The sequence below is a fragment of the Diceros bicornis genome, chromosome 2 (assembly GCF_020826845.1).
Source record: "Diceros bicornis minor isolate mBicDic1 chromosome 2, mDicBic1.mat.cur, whole genome shotgun sequence".
NCBI classification, from domain to species: Eukaryota; Metazoa; Chordata; class Mammalia; order Perissodactyla; family Rhinocerotidae; genus Diceros; species Diceros bicornis.
In genome coordinates, this window is record NC_080741.1 from 63,164,127 (window position 1) to 63,180,392 (window position 16,266).

The 16,266-nt window shown below is 40.9% G+C and overlaps 1 protein-coding gene across 4 annotated transcripts in view; it reads left to right on the forward strand.

The window, feature by feature from the left end:
• ATXN7 (ataxin 7) overlaps window positions 1-16,266 on the forward strand; it is a 141,772-nt gene that overhangs the window by 107,923 nt on the left and 17,583 nt on the right. For all 4 annotated transcript variants that reach the window (XR_009222871.1, XM_058562374.1, XM_058562387.1 and 1 more), the window contains 3 exons: window positions 11,865-12,117; window positions 14,216-14,475; window positions 14,936-15,018. Coding sequence is in view for 3 of the 4 variants with exons in the window: in XM_058562374.1 (XP_058418357.1) it covers window positions 11,865-12,117; window positions 14,216-14,475; window positions 14,936-15,018 (596 nt within the window). In the remaining variant the exon portion in view is untranslated. The remainder of the gene's footprint in view (window positions 1-11,864; window positions 12,118-14,215; window positions 14,476-14,935; window positions 15,019-16,266) is intronic.

Here is a 16,266-nt window from a genome sequence, read left to right on the forward strand (position 1 = left end):
GCTCTGCCAGCACGCCGGGAGCTGTACGTTGCTGAAGTGGTGGAGGGAGAGAGCTCTGCAGAGCTAGTGGATCAGAGTGGGTAATCACAACAAGAGGGATTAGCCGCTGCAAGCTGTCCACAGGAGCCATTCCGAAATGTCATTTGAGTGATCCGGACAAAGTTCAGACGCAGACAGAAGTTGAGTTTGCTATTAACTCCAACAAAATGCTGAGGTTTGCACCAAACAGTTCTCCTATCGCAAAACAGAGAGAGCGTTGGTTACGTCGCTCTCTAAAAATGGAGGAACGTTGTAACATGCTTTAACTGTTTGTTTTTTTATCTCACTTGTGGTAAGTGAGGTTTCATGACAGGCAGTTCACAGTGTTTCCTGTAGAATGTGTTTGAAAGCTGTTTTGTCAGATACTTCAAATCCACAGCAAAGTTTCAAACAGAGCACACTGTGTCAAGAGAAAGAAGAACTTCAAAATACAAACAGTAACCCTGAGAAGTCATTCAGTAACTTAAATTGAGTGTATAAAAATTTAATTATGGAATGACTGCCAGAAAAAACGATTTTTTTCGATTGTGTTATTAAGGTACCCAGTACAGCGAAGCTGAATTTTCTTGGGTGGATTGGGAGGCTGTTTTCAAAGTTACCTTAACTGTCTCATGCCTTGTCTACAAGCAGGAAGTGAGGTGACAGTTGAGTTCTCATTTCATGCTTTCTGTAACAATGAGCCTGACCGAATGGTTTTAATTGAGGTTAAAATTTAGCTACCATTTTGAAGGACTTTAAATATAAACAAATCTTAAACCTTTATTCAAATTGCTGTTAATTCCCTAAAATTGATTTTTCTAAAAACTCGGTGTCGGTTTTAGTCTTACTGGTTCTGGTTTCGTTTTTGAATATTGCTTCTGCTGTTTATTAGTTTACAGCCCCAGCCTACAGGTGGGGCAGATAACTGTTTCTCTCTTCAGAAAAAATAAACTTGTGCTGCAAACCCATTGAAAACATTGGCATTGTTAGGTAGTGAATCACCCATTCCTTATTAATAGTGCTTAATGAAGGAAGGTTTGGGGCTGTGTTCTGAGTTTGAGGTTCTTGGTGTCATTCCCATGTTCATGGTCTTCTCCCCTCCCCCCTCCAGAATAAAGAGAAATAAAAAGGATACAAAACTGGTGGAAAATAGCAGTAAGGATGTGACTTACAAACTCGGCACAGCACTTCGTGCTGTCACTCCATTGCACCCAGGATTTGCTGTTCGTTTTTGGCCTGGGAAGACAGTGCTCCCTGTGGGGTTTCCTGCACAAAAGTTTTCATTAAAAAAATAATAATAATAAACAAAGCAAAAGCAAACAAAAAGAGGACTCCTCTAATTTGAGTTGCCAGGTTCCTTTAATTCTCTCTCCCTCTACCCTTGTGTGTGTGTGTAAAAATTGGATTGGAGTGGTAAAGGCGTAGTTGTTGTGGTTTTTTTTTTTTTTTTGGTGAGGAAGATTAGCCCTGAGCTAACATCTGATGCCAGTCCTCCTCTTTTGCTGAGGAAGATTGGCCCTGGGCTAACATCCGTGCCCATCTTCCTCTGCTTTATATGGGATGCGCCAACAGCATGGCTTGACAAGCGGTGCATCACTTGCGCCCAGGATCTGAACCCGCAAACCCCAGGCCGACAAACCGGAGCATGTGAACTTAACCACTGCACCACCGGGCGGTCCCCCATAGTTTTTGTTTTTTTTGTTTTTTTTTTTTCTTTTTTTAATTCCCTTTCTGAATTTTGATGATAACCTTGTATAACCTTGTATCTTTCATTTGGGAAAAACTGTGACCCAGACCCAAAATGTGACTGCAGAGGTGCTTGTGTAAGGACTGAGTATGGTAATGCTTGAACTGCACATGGTATAGCAAATTTGAAGGCTAAACTTATAATGGTAAATCACTGAACTTATAGGATGCTTTTTTCCCTAACAGATACAGAATTAAATCAGAAGTAGCTGGAGACCGATCGATTTTAAAATGGTTTTGGCTGTTTTTTTCTTCTCACATGTTGATACCTGAGGAATACAAATATTTTAAATCAGTGATGAGATGGGAAGGAGACGGGGAAGCGAATTTTGGAGAAATGCGCATCACTCAAGATAGTGAGATCATGTTTGTTTCAGGCAAGATGATTGCTTGCTGCACTCTGTCAGTATCCTTTGGGTAACACTGTCCTTCCTGAGGACAGCAGAGAGAGTTCCTTATGACTGTTAGTAAGTAGAAGTGTCAGCCAGCATGTCATTCATTGCATGATATCTCGTAGTCAGAAATGGTGGCAGCAGGATCTCAGAGGTGGCGGAGTTGGTTGACTGTCTTTTGTTCAAGGCGATGGCAGCCTTTTCCCCAAAGGTGCTTTCACTAAAAACATCTGTGTGTGTCTGAAATCGTGATGATAACCCTCAGTTCAAAGTCTGCACCTTGAAAACAGTTCCAGGAGCTTAGGAAGGGACCTGTCAAGGAAATAAATTGGTCACTCAGACCATTCAGTTTTCCTTGAAACAAGCCGTCTTATGACAGTGATTACAAAGAAATAATGGTATACTCACAACTGAAATAGTCAACTGTTACACCATTCAGTACCCCCTCTTTTTCTCTATTATTCCATCTCCTTTAATATCATATTTGGATTTTTTTAAGCCACTTTAAAAATGTTTGCAAAGAGCTACAAGTTAAGATAGCAGGGGAGAGATACCCCCACGTGTTCAATAAGTTTTTCATATTTCTCACATACTTGAAAGCAAAGTCCAGAAAGAACAGTCCTCATGGAAAGAATTCCTGGCAAGAGGATTATTTGAGGTTGCCATATTTCTGCTGCTTTCTTAGCAACATTATTTACAATCAATTCACGACTGTCCCTTCCCCCACCGGAGTCGAAGTCCTTCTCCCTTGTAATCTGCCCTTTGTGATCTGTTCTCTTTCATGCAGCCAGTGTGAATGGGGATGCTGCAGTGTGCACCCTGCCCAGAGACGTGGAAATGCCAAGAGACCCGGAATACTTCAGTGGGGCTTTTATTTCTGTCATAAAGCACTGACTTGAAGAGCTTGATAATTTGATTATAGACCTTTGGTGAAAAGTTGTTTCAAGTGGCCCAAGTGCTGTAAATGACTCTCTTTTCTGCACTTTCCCCTTATGTTTTAATTTAAAAGCACCTCTGCATTAGGGGAAGGAGAAATGCATTTGGCAGAAGTCGCAGTTGGAGACTAATTTGTTAGGGCAGCCAGTGTTGAAATCATCCTTTTCAGTTAAATCTCTCTAGTGGAAATGATGCCGAGTGCTTTGTGATAAAGACTTTTTCTTCCTCACTGTTTTCCAGTGCCATTTGTAACCCACCTAAGCTGCTCTGAGGCTGCCTCCGAGCTCCAGTCCTGGCTAATTGGGCTTTGAGGTGCTGTGTGTCAGAGGTCAGCTCTGGATTCCCCAACTTGAGATTTGAATGTTCCAGGGACTCTCCCATTGATTTGCTTCCTTTTTAGCATTAGACCACACCCATCTCTCTCTGTAGTAGTCTAATCAAGTGCCTGGGGACCCTAAAGAAGTTGTGAGAAGACATCGTTAAATGCTTTATGTCCACACATAGTCCATGGTGTGACTTTAAATGGTATGCCAAATGTTTTTTTAATAGTTATTAGGAAAAAAATAGGTAACTACTATGTCAAATCCAAGGTCATGGTTTCACAGATATTACTTAGGATAATGCTACGTTAGCTATGCCTGGCCAGCCACTAAGCTGACTGAATTTTGAAAAATATATTAAGTAAACAATAGCCTAGATAATGTGCAGAGACGACAAAAGATCCAGAATGTGATTCAGTTTTGAATGTCAGAAGTTTAGGGAAAACATTGACGTGGGGCCGGCCCGGTGGCTTATCGCTTAAGTGCGCGCGCTCCGCTACTGGCGGCCCGGGTTCAGATCCCGGGCGCGCACCGACGCACCGCTTCTCCAGCCACGCTGAGGCCGCGTCCCACATACAGCAACTAGAAGGATGTGCAACTATGGCGTACAACTATCTACTGGGGGGCTTTGGGGAAAAAGAGGAGGATTGGCGATGGATGTTGGCTCAGAGCCGGTCTTGCTCAGCAAAAAAAGAGGAGGATTAGCGTGGATGTTAGCTCAGGGCTGATCTCCCTCACAAAAAAAAAAAAAGAAAAACATTGATGTGGAGCAAAGTAAATGTGTAAGGAGAAGTTCTGAGATTTAACAAAAATATGCAGTCTTGATTTATAGTCTGCCTCAGGTCCTGATGCTTCTTAGGATGTCATAATCCTTATGAAAGACTAGTGATGCCAATTAACACCTCACCAGTTGTGTTTGGTGGCCTGAAAGTGAAGTATGACAGTTGGGGTTAATTGGGAGCTCTATAATAGCACATTGCCGTTATTTTTCAACCTGGATATCAAAATAAACAATTAATTCTGTGAAGGGACTACTTAATGACTGACTGAGAGTTTCTAAACTGAGCTTTTTGCTGTATGTAATTATTAGTTGCTATGCCTGGCCGAAGGATCTGTACATGTTTACCTGAGTTTTATATTGTATAGCCGTGTATAAGCTTGATTATTGGAAATCCTTGCTTTAAATGGGAGCAGTTGTAGAGTATTAGTGGAATGGGGCTGTCAGAGATCCCATGAAATCATACATTCCTTGAAGTGTAGATTAGTATTTCTCATAAGGCCTTTCTGTGCAGAGTACACACTCACTTTAACCTTAGCTGACTGAATCCATTCAAAAGTGTGAGTTTCATTAACAGAAAAATTTGTGAGTTTTAGAAATCATTACTTTGATAATTTGCCTAAAATTTCCACCCTTGGATCCATAAACTGAATTTGAGAGTTTATCTTCACTTTATTCCGTTTTACCTCCAGTTCTTTCTGAGTGACTCAGTTCTATCAGGAAAATGAGCCAACTTTTTATTTATAAAATAATTTTAGCTTGAATCAGCATCCTTTTTGGTTGGTGTGAATTTATTCATTTTTAAATGAATTCTAAAAGTTATTTCTCTGAGCTCTTATCTGAGAAGAGCTTAGTGTCTTCCTGGACTGACATATAAACTAAATATGTAAACTGAATCTTTACCACACTGGAGAAGATAACTTAAAGTGGGTTTGGTTTGTTCTTAAGTGATTTCTGCCGGCTTTGATAATCAGCAGGTCTTTCTCACATAAGTCTGTAACTGCAGTCAGCTGAACTAACTCTGTCTTACTCCCTGTTAAGTTCCCAGTGCCGGGTCTAGAGTCGGCCCTGGGCTGCAGGCTCTACAGCTCTCTGTCATTTAATCCCCAGTAGCCTTGCAAGGTAGGCTTGACAGATGGAGAGGCAGCCAGAGTGGATGTTGTCAGGTCTTTGCCCAAGGTCACTTGGCAGAGCAAGGATTTGAACCCATCTATCTGTCTCTGACTCCAAAGTTCTTTCCCTTTCAGGTGATCTATGAAAGTATTTTTATTTTACTTTGGATTCTGTTCAGGCTGGTTGGTTACTCAGTTAGCCCACATCAATACTGTGCCTGACAGCCCTGAGCCTCTGCTGGGAAGGCAACCATGACCGACCAGAGCGTGACGAGAAGCATACGTAATCGTGTTGGTCACTGGGGGCCAGCCTAATCGTATAGAACAGGTATTTGCTGCTCCTCCCAATGGTTCTTTGTAGAACATATTCATCTGGGAACTTTGTAAGGTGATTCTTTTTAGCCAAGCCAGAAAGACAGCCCTGACTGGCACTTTCTACCAAAATTTACTCTTTAAACCATCTTTGATGTTTTAAGACCCCCCTGAACAAGAAAAAAAAATTCTACACTGTCTGACACCCATAGCTGATCTTTAGGATAGCAACTCCCAAAACGGAAAGATGAAATCCACAACAACCTGGTTTCCCTTAAGCAGATTCTGGATCCCTACCCCAAAGTTACCAAAATTCTGTCTCAACCTTGTTGTATGTTCAGCCTCTGCAGCCTTTTGCGCTAATAGTTAGCATGCTTTTGCTGAGCTCTTGGGAAGATGGGCTTCTTACTGATATGTGCCGCAACCCTCACCTTCACCCCTCCCTTCTGCCTGCCTTTGGACCATGTATTATGGCTTGCTAATAACGCCACTTAACGGCAGGTGGATTGTACTGTGGTCTAGCCTGGATGCTGGAATCAGCCTGCCTGGGATGACATCCCTACTCTGCCTCTTAACTAGCTGTGTGATGTTGGGCAACCAGCTTATGTCCTTTAAAGCCTTAGCTTCCTCATCTGGAAAATGTGGATCGTAACAGTATCTGCTTTGTAGGATGATGGTCAAGACTGTATGGGATAATCCCTGCAAGTTCTATAGCGTGGTGCCTGACGTGGGTTTCTGCCAAATAAACAGTATTAGCTGTTGTTGTTGTTGAAGGTGAGACTTCTCATCAGTCAGTTGTTTGGATTATAAAAGATTAGAAAAAGGGTTAATAAAATACAAGACAAGAGCCATGAGTAAAAACAGTTCTTTGGGGGTTTTTTTAGTAGCTGTTAGTCACTCTTACCTACTCTTGCATGATGCCTATTGAGAATGGGACAAATTGATACTATGCTCATAAATGAAAATATGTTTTGCTTTATTTTGGCATGTGTGAAATTGAAGCCAGAACACCAAATGAAATTTCTCTTTTTTTAAAGTTTGTATTTGATAACCACATAAACCATATTCATTATAGAAAAACAATATGCAAAAGTTTTTCAAAAATAGACTTATAATCCCAGGGATAACTACTTAAAAATTTTTTTGACATATATTCTTCCAGATTTTTTTCAAGCATGAGTGATTTGAGGTTACAGTTTGCTTTAACTACTTTTTGGGTTTGTGCCTTAACGTTGACACTTGTGCATTATAAATTATTTTTAGTTATTTTCAAAGCAATATTTATTTATGACTTAAAAAGATCTAATTATTTGCTTTGAACTCCTTTTTGGTTTGTACCTGGGTGTGAATACTTACATATTTTTAAAATCTCAGCGTGAATCCCAAATTACAAGCTCAGTATTCTTGGTTGCTTTCCATTTTGGAACACTTGAAGAAAGTTGTCCTGTCCCCTACCCTCCCCGGTATCCTGCCCTTGCCTTCACTGTTGCGTGTTCATGCCACAAGGGGGAGGAAAGCCTGGTGCATCCATCTCTGGCTCTCTCTCTCTCTCTGCCTCTATCTCCACATCTGTCTGCCCAGCTCCCCTACACACACACACACACTCACACCCATGTCTGTCTTTCTCTGTCTCTGCTTTGTTTTCCCCTGTGTCTGTATTTGTCTGTGTGTTGGTCTGCCTATCTCTCTTTCTTGCTGGAGCCATTCAAAGTGCCCTCCTCATTTAGGGACAGAGTGTGCTTTCTCTGGGCTGGTGCCAGACCCTGGAGAGAGGAGTGCTTTGAAAACTCAACTTGGACTCCTCACCAAACCACATTGCAGTTATGCTTAGCATCTGGCCACGAGTTTGTCCACTTAATATAAGGTCCCTAACCCTACCCATAACTTGCCCATTTCTCTTTTGATCTAAGAACAAACACTTTTTTTAAGCTGGGAGCCCAGTTTAAAATCTTATGAAACATAAGGGCCCACAGTGAAAGGATGAGGAAAGTCCAACTCAACTATAATTAAATTTGGTTTTTCCTCTTTGCTTTCTCATGAAGGGAAAGCCAGATGCCACCCTTTCCAGAGAATAAGTTACCAGACCATAATATGAAGGAACAACTTAATTCAGCAGCATGACAAGGATTTGAGCTGGCACTTTTCAGCCAAAATCTCAGTTACATACATACACAGTCTGTTTCAAGTTTTAGTGAATGAGAGAAATTCACATGATAGATTGCCATTCTTAGTTTTTAAATAGCTTTTAATTATTGCAGTAGAAAACACAATTTTTTTGAAATGTTATTGATACATCAGCTAACTTTTAATCTTAGAAAGCTTTGAATCTTGATTTTCTAGTGCGAAATCCCATATCAAGAGTTAATAGATAAGAAAAGAAGCATTAACTGAAGAAAACGGGGAGAATGGACTGTGATGGGAATAGAAAATTGAAAGGACAAGCTTGAAGTTACAGTCAGTTCTGCTATAACAGAACACGCATTCCTAAAATATTACTGCAGTTTGCAAAATTACGCAATAAAAACCACGTGAGACTCATTGGGAAAATGGGGTTATGGGCACAACACTCAGAGCTTCATCAGTGACACGTACAAAAAGATAGGAACCTAACAAAAGTGGTAACACAGTTTTACGTGGATTAAAGAGTTAATACATAAATACTAGAATAAATATAACAGTTTACCTTGAAAACAACCTGACATTTGCTTCTGAAAGTAGATGTTGGAAAGGTTGCAGCTCATGAGGTGTCGTGATGTGGTGGAAGGAAGGTTATCTGAAGTAGAGGGAGTGTTGTAGCACCAGATGTGGATGGTGTGGCTCCTAACATACATGATGACCTGAGGTGAATGGTGGGTGTTTGCGGGGGGTGGGGGGTGGGGGGGAGGTGTTGCCATGGGCCTCAGTTCAGCTGAGTGTAGTTTTCTGCATTCACCTAGTGCTTCTTGCAGATGAAATCTTGCAAAAAGCAAATGCAAAATTTCATTATGCTCAGTGTTCCTTAATATATCAATGACTTTGAAGTAAATATATATTCTCAAAACAAGCATTGTAGTAGAACTGACTGCATTTAATTAGATTGAGAATTTTATTTATATCTTTTGATATCAAGAGAAATACATCACATTTACTGTGAGACACTGCTTGAGAATTCTGATACACTCCTTTTCCTACTCTCTGGGTATTTCTTAGAAGGCAAAGTTCTAGTTGGGGTTTTTCCCCCTCTTTATACCACAGACATGGTATTATTCCTTTAGCATACTGCCACCAGGGGTACACAAGATGATTTTTGTGGATGAACACGAATGATTATTTTAATGTTAATATTAATTATTTTACTGTATATCCAAATATATATATAAGCTTGTCTATATATTGTTATATTGTTTTATACATATATATATATATATATAACAAACCTATTGTTTCAGGGATACTGTTGTCTTGGAAAAGTAGCTCTCAACTGAGGGTGGTGCCCTGCTTCACACTGGGCCATCTGAAACTGGATTGGGGGTAGTTTCAGGTCGCCCCTGGCAGAGGGGCACCAGTGGTGATTAAGGAGTGGGTACCAGAAATTCTAACTATCCTGAAATCCTATATAAGAATTGTCCTGTCCAGGGGCCGGCCAGGTGGCGTAGTGGTTAAGTTCGTGCACTCCACTTTGGTGGCCCAGGGGTCACCGGTTCAGATCCTGGGCGCAGACCTACGCACCACTCATCAAGCCATGCTGAGGCGGCGTCCCACATAGAGCAACTGGAAGGATGTACAACTATGACATACAACTATCTACTGGGGCTTTGGGAAGAAAAAAATAGGAAATGGAGGAAGATTGGCAACAGATGTTAGCTCAGGGTCAATCTTCCTCAAAAAAAAAAAAAAAAAAAAACGGATTGTCCTGTCCAAAATACCAATAATGTCCCCATGAGAGACTGGTTAGTATTAGATTAAAGAGGAAGAGGGAACAGTGGAGTTGATAATTTAAATTAAAATGTAGAGTAAAAATAGTATATCACATGGCTTTGGTAAGAACAGTGAAAATAGTGCACAGGTGATGGACGTTTGGGAAATGCTAGTTGAGGACAAGTAGTAGCAGTGAGCTTCATTTACCAAACCCTGATATATAGTGCCATGTGCCAGGCCATGTTCTCAGTGTTGCACAGATGTGAACTTATTCAGCCATAGTTAATGGTTCTTGAGGCATTAGCCTAGTCTAAGACAGACTTGCAACCTTGGCTGCACAGGAGAATCACACAAGGGAGCTTGTAAAAGTCTGGATGCCCAGGCCACACCCCAAACCAGTTAAATCAGAATCTCTGAGGGCATCGGTATTTTTTAAGTTCATCAGGTTATGCCAGTGTGTAGCCAACGTTGAGAACCGCTGGTCTAGGGCCATTTGAAAATCACTCCTCTTCCAAGAAAGCTGTACTGATTGTCAAATGTTAATTGAGGGCCTACTCTGTGCCAGGCCTTACAGGGGCAGGTGACCGAGACATGACTCAGGGAAGCTCCGCCATCCAAGGCAGGTAGCAGAACTGGAAACAGATTTTTACAGTCCTGGCTGACAAGTGCTGATGCTCGGAAGTATATTCAGAATGTTTGGGTATCACAGAGGAGAGAGAAACGAAATTAAAAAAAAAAAAAAAAACCCTCAGATGCCAAATTAGGAAAATTATTAAACTTATTTTAGTTTTGGGCTGGCCCCGTGGCTTAGCGGTTAAGTGCGCACACTCCGCTGCTGGCGGCCCGGGTTCGGATCCCGGGCACGCACAGACGCACCGCTTCTCTGGCCATGCTGAGGCCGCGTCCCACGTACAGCAACTAGAAGGATGTGCAACTATGACATGCAACTATCTACTGGGGCTTTGGGAGGAAAATAAATAAATAAATAAAATCTTTAAAAAAAAAACAACTTATTTTAGTTTTCCCTTTATTACACACTGTCAAGGACAAGAAAAAAAGCAACAGGCACTTATAAATCACTATCATTTTAGCCTTCCTAACTTGGTTGTGGCCTTTATGTGATCTAGTTAGAGAATTTGAATTTTGTCTGTAGATAGCATGATAATTTTGTCCTGGTATAGAGTGGGTTCTTAAGTACCTCATAAAGCGTCGTTGAACTAATGTCCTGGGACTAAGTCGTCACAGCTTCACGGAGAGGCTCGGGACTGGTATAAAAAGACCTTTAGAAATCAACCATTTAGGCGATGCTTGTAGTCGGTGATTCTAATATGCTTAATTTTTTAAATACTCTCATAGCTTCCATATTGTGATAAGTAAATGTTGGATCACATACCTTTTAAAACTTAGAGTTAAGCAAATGTGTCATTTTAAATTACAGGTTTAATTAAAGGCAGCCAATGAGCTATCATCACAAGATACTTAAGTAGACAAAGTTACTAAATAATTTACTTGTTTCTAATGGTAACATTCTTCAACAGCTCTCGATTTATTTAGTATGTATTGCCTCACTCTGAGAAAACCTGATTCTCCAGCAGAGTTAGACCTATTTTCAGTTAAACCTGTGTAGTCTGTACTTAACCACGAATTTACTTCCTTTAAAAAACAGGCATAGCTATTTGTGGTATTTTTGTCTTGCGCCTTTGGCATCTTAGCGGTGTGAACCGGAGCTATGCCATCTGTAGTAAAGTGAGATTATTAAAAAAAGGGAGTGAAATGATTCACTGGAAAATTTCAGCGCAGATTCTTAAGGAACGATAAGATAACCCTAGAAACATTCTTATTTAGTGTCATATGCTTGTGGGTAGTGACCAAAAAAAAAAATCAAAGTACAACTTGTTTCTTAACATTTTGCTATTTTGAAAATTGGAGAGGTACTATGCTAGAAAGGAAGACAGAATTCCAGGTGATGTCAGTTAGCAAAGCTCTGCAGATGAATGAATAATTTTCTTCTCTCTGACTGCAAGTTGGAGCCAGTGAGGTTCATTTCTAGCCTGTAAAACCCAATCTTCTCAGGGTTAGAATAGTTGTTAAATTTCTTAATGGCTATATGTATGATAAACTTCTTTATGCTGAGATGTTTCCTAAGCAGAAGGAACAGTTCCTGGAATCCCAAATAAGTCTGTGAAGCCCAGATAAGCCACTTCTGGAAGCTGCTGAGTTTAATGTCTTTTCACTTAGTGATGCATATTTGAACCTAAAGGTATTGATTTCAGGGGACTCCTCCAGGGTTCCGTTGGAGACTTGCCTGAAACACAGTGTCTCTCTTTTTTTTTGCCTTTGTTTTCCTTTTCAGAAAGAAGACACAGCTCATCCAGCAAGCCTTCATTGGCCGTTCCTCCCACTTCAGTATTTTCCTTCTTCCCTTCTCTGTCCAAAAGCAAAGGAGGCAGTGAAAGTGGAAGCAGCCGTTCTTCCAGTGGAGGTGTTCTAAGCGCATCCTCATTAAGTTCCAAGTTGTTGAAATCACCCAAAGAGAAACTGCAGCTCAGGGGGAACACCAGGCCAATGCATCCCATTCAACAAAGTAGAGTCCCCCCTGGTAGAATGTGAGTATGGCCAAGAGGGTTCTTAAAGCTTACCTGCTGGCAATGGAACTGTGTACACCAGTAGCATTGGAGAGTATCTGAATAATGTGAAAGGGAGCCCACTTTGGGGAAAACTCAAATATATGTTGTTGTTTCGTTTTGTTTCTCTGTCATATCTTGGGCAACTTTACAGAGTAATAATAGCAATAATAATAATATTAATAATACTTATTGATCCTTTATTGTATGCCAGCTACTGATAGCTCTCTATATAGAGCATATTGTCATTTAATAAATTATTGCAACAACCCTATGAAATAGGTATTGTTGTTATCCCTGTTTTCCAGATAAGGAGAAGGAAGCGTAATGAGGTTGAGAAGCTTTAGCCAAAGATCCCTCAAGTCAAACAGGCCTGGGTTCAGATTCCACCTCTGTCACTTCCTAGCTGCAGGGCCTTGGACAAGACACCATTTCTCTTGGAGGCTAAGAATAGCAGTCACTGTGCAGGGTTATTGGAGGAGGAGAGTTAATGTATTTGAGTCAAGCACCTAGCAAAATGTCTGGCCCACAGGAGACAGTAAATGAATGGATGCTGGTGCTTCTGCTGCTGCTGTTGATAATAGTAAGAATAAAAAAGGTGAAGAGATTCCCTGACACTGTTCTAGGATTTTCTGGGACCTGCAAAGCAAATAGGAAAGCAATGCTTCCTCCTCCCAGTCTTGGGTTCCCATCACAGCAGTGATGAAGGAAGACTGGAAAAAGTTCACACCCACCAGGCAAGGCTTTGGCAAGGTTCCACGGGGGATCTGTAAGTTGGCAGGCTTCTTGTGGTCACGTGAGGGAGCAGCCGTGCACTCCCATAGAAACATATCTTGCCTGGTCATGGCATCCCTCAGCCTTGGTGGCGGGTGACTTTTCCCTGGCCTGTGCCTCCCTTTTGGAGGTTATACTACACATCTCAGTCCCAAAGTCTGATAACCTGGTTAATCTCAGGGCAGCGTTTGGCACCTGCTACTGCTCAAGGACTTGCCAGCTGGGAGAGGCCATAGCGTCTTGCAGTATCTCTGCTGCTGTCAGGCTGTCCCAGGTTCCAGGTACAGCTGTTTGGGGCTGTTTGTCCTGGTTGCTAAGCCCCCAGCTTCTGCTCATCAGTCAGAAGTGCAAGTACAGCAAACTTGGCTTTCATTCCCGGAGCTGTCTGAAAGCCAAAGAAAATGCCAGTGCAGTGTGTAAGTCACTCGCCAGCTTAACAGCTGTTAGAGCACTGACTCCACTGAATAAAGTTTATAAAACCTCATCAGTTCAAGTCTTCTTTATTTGGAGCTGGGCTTTAGAGGGGGACCAGGCCAAGTGTTAGCTTCATACCAACATTTGCCACCCAAATGATAGTGTCAGTAGGATTCCAAGAGAAATCAGTTCTTTGTTAGTGGCACAGGTATTCAGTGCTCACCAGCTGTGTGCCAGGCACTTAATATTCTGAGCTCCTATCATAGAAACCTTTTTCAGGGCCTGGAATTATCACTTCACTGACATATCACACACTAATTAAACATTGGTCTTCCTCACTGACAGAAGTAGAGAGCCTCTTCTTGTATTGTTAGGCGATGTATCCTTAGGCTCGTTTGAGTTGTTACAGGTCCTTAGTGACATTTCTTGGAAGTATTCTCTAATTCCAATTGTTCTTTTTTCTGCTCAGTTTGCTTTGTTTTGATGGATCCTTTCTTAAACAGTTCTCAGAAGATATTTTCTAAAGGTCCTGCAGCTTGTCTTTGGTTCTTTTAGACCTTTTCATATTTTGCTTCTTACAGGAATTGCATTGGGTATCAGGTCTAAATCTCCCATAGGCTCATGTGTAAGATTGTTCTGGAATGAAAGACCAGGTAAATTTGATGGTTCACTGGAGCTTTTTGCCTCACCAGAAGGGCTTATAGACTGAATAAATGTGAACCTTACTGAGTTTTCCAGATAATCCTAACAAATATTCAGAAGGTGCCTTTGGGAGCCTACCTCTGTGCAGTGCACGGGTAGACCCAGGCTCTGCCTTCATCCGTCTGGTTCAGCATTCACCTGGGGCCGCTCTGGCATTCAGGTACTGATATTCTCTCTTCTCCTACAACAGCATGACGCCCTCTGTCAAAGTGGAGAAGATTCATCCGAAGATGGATGGCACACTACTGAAATCTGCGGTGGGGCCAACCTGTCCTGCTACTGTCAGTTCCTCAGTCAAGCCTGGCCTTAACTGCCCCTCAATACCAAAGCCAACCTTGCCTTCGCCTGGACAGATCCTGAATGGCAAAGGGCTTCCTGCACCACCCACTCTGGAAAAGAAGTCTGAAGATAATTCCAATAACAGGAAATTTTTAAATAAGAGATTATCAGGTAACTTCACATTTTCTCTCTTAATGTTTCTCTGTGTATTAATTGGGGATTCACAGGGGAGCAAATGAACCGCTGTCTACAAGTCCTCCTTTTAAAACTGATCAACTCCAGCTTTAGGAGGAAGTTCCTTAAGTGGTATGCTTGACCTCTTCACTGTTGATTTTAAAGTGCATGTGTGTGTGTAAGTAATGTAAAAATAGCTTTCTAGTGGTGTATGTCTGAATGGAGTAATGCAGTAATGCTGACGAAAACAGTCTGTTTCCTGTCATCTGATGGCAATAGTCCCACACTCTCTTTGTGATGTCACCGCTTCTCTGCAGTGCTCACATTTATTGATAATGTGGTAGATTTTATCCAAGTTACAAGTAGTCTGTTTTGAGATTTCTTCAATTTTCTTATTTACAAAATAAATGAAAGAGTGTTTGGTGAGCCTATTGTCATGTCTCTGTGCTCTTGACAGAAAGAGAGTTTGATCCTGACATACACTGTGGGGTCATTGATCTTGACACCAAGAAGCCCTGCACCCGGTCTTTGACATGCAAGGTAGGTGTCCTCCTGGACAGAGCTGAATGTTCTGGTAAGCACAGGGAACTGGGATTGTAAATGAGGGAATAACTTGGTTTTGATGAAGAAAGCCTCAAGTTCAGAAAATGTGAAGTCTGTTATTATGACCTGCAATCTTAAGAGAGGTTTTGTTTCCAGTGAGCAGTGTTGTATCCAGGAAATAGTGTTCTTTCCTAATCAATCTGCTGTTTTCAAAAGACTTTTAAAATTTCATAGAAATTTAATATGAGAAGCTACCCTTTACTGTGGTTTAAATTGTGCTGACTTAGAACAAGTTCAGAAATTTCCCTTGCATATATATGAATATTCTTAAAATATTTATGTAATCTGTGGTTCTTAAATTTTAAAGAGCCACTTTAAAAAAAGCTGACTTAGAAATTTTAAGCCTGACTTTGAAGCCTTATTTTTCTAGGTTTCAAAAAAATACTAGATAATATGCAATCTAATTTATATATAAGCTAAGAAAATGTAATATGCTCCTTTCTGTCCTGAGATTTCCTTTAAAATGCCAGTATGCTAATAAGAAGGTGGGATGCTTGCTGTAAAATAGAGGTTGTTGATGTCAGGGTGGCATCAGTGGACCCTTTACATAGATGAGCATATATGTTTATGTGCATTTCTCTGGACAGTGTCCCCCACTATCCTTCAGAAGGGTTCAAGAATTACTAAGAATCATTGCTTTGAAGTATGCAATTTAAAAACCCTTGTTTGGGAGGAGGGGGTAAAAATTATAAAAACTAGTGTTATCTTCTAAAAATTAATAAAATTGTTGGTGTATTATTTTAAATTTTACCAAAGATTATGTTTGAATAAAGGACTTCAGGCTGCACTCTAGCCCCTATGCAGTGGAGGCATGTTATCATCTTCAGAAATGGGAAATCTTATTTTAATTTAAATTTCTAATTTAGTTTTAGTGTGTAGATTTTCTTCAACAGTGGTTCTGAATCTTTCGGGGAAAGGGTTTGGTCAAGACCACCTTTAAATATCTAATTTTTTAAAAAAATCATAATCCTCTTCCCAGAGGAAAAAACATATATATGCACATATGTATTCTGAATTTTGCATTTTATCTCGGGTTGATGGACATTCCCACCTCAGTCCCACCCTTGAATCTCTTATGTTAAAAATTCCTCTCCCAGAACAAAAGTTGGTTTTGTTTTATACGGTATTAATTGAACACATATAGTGGTGTGTCATTGTTTGAAGATAGCCATTGGAGCTCTGTAG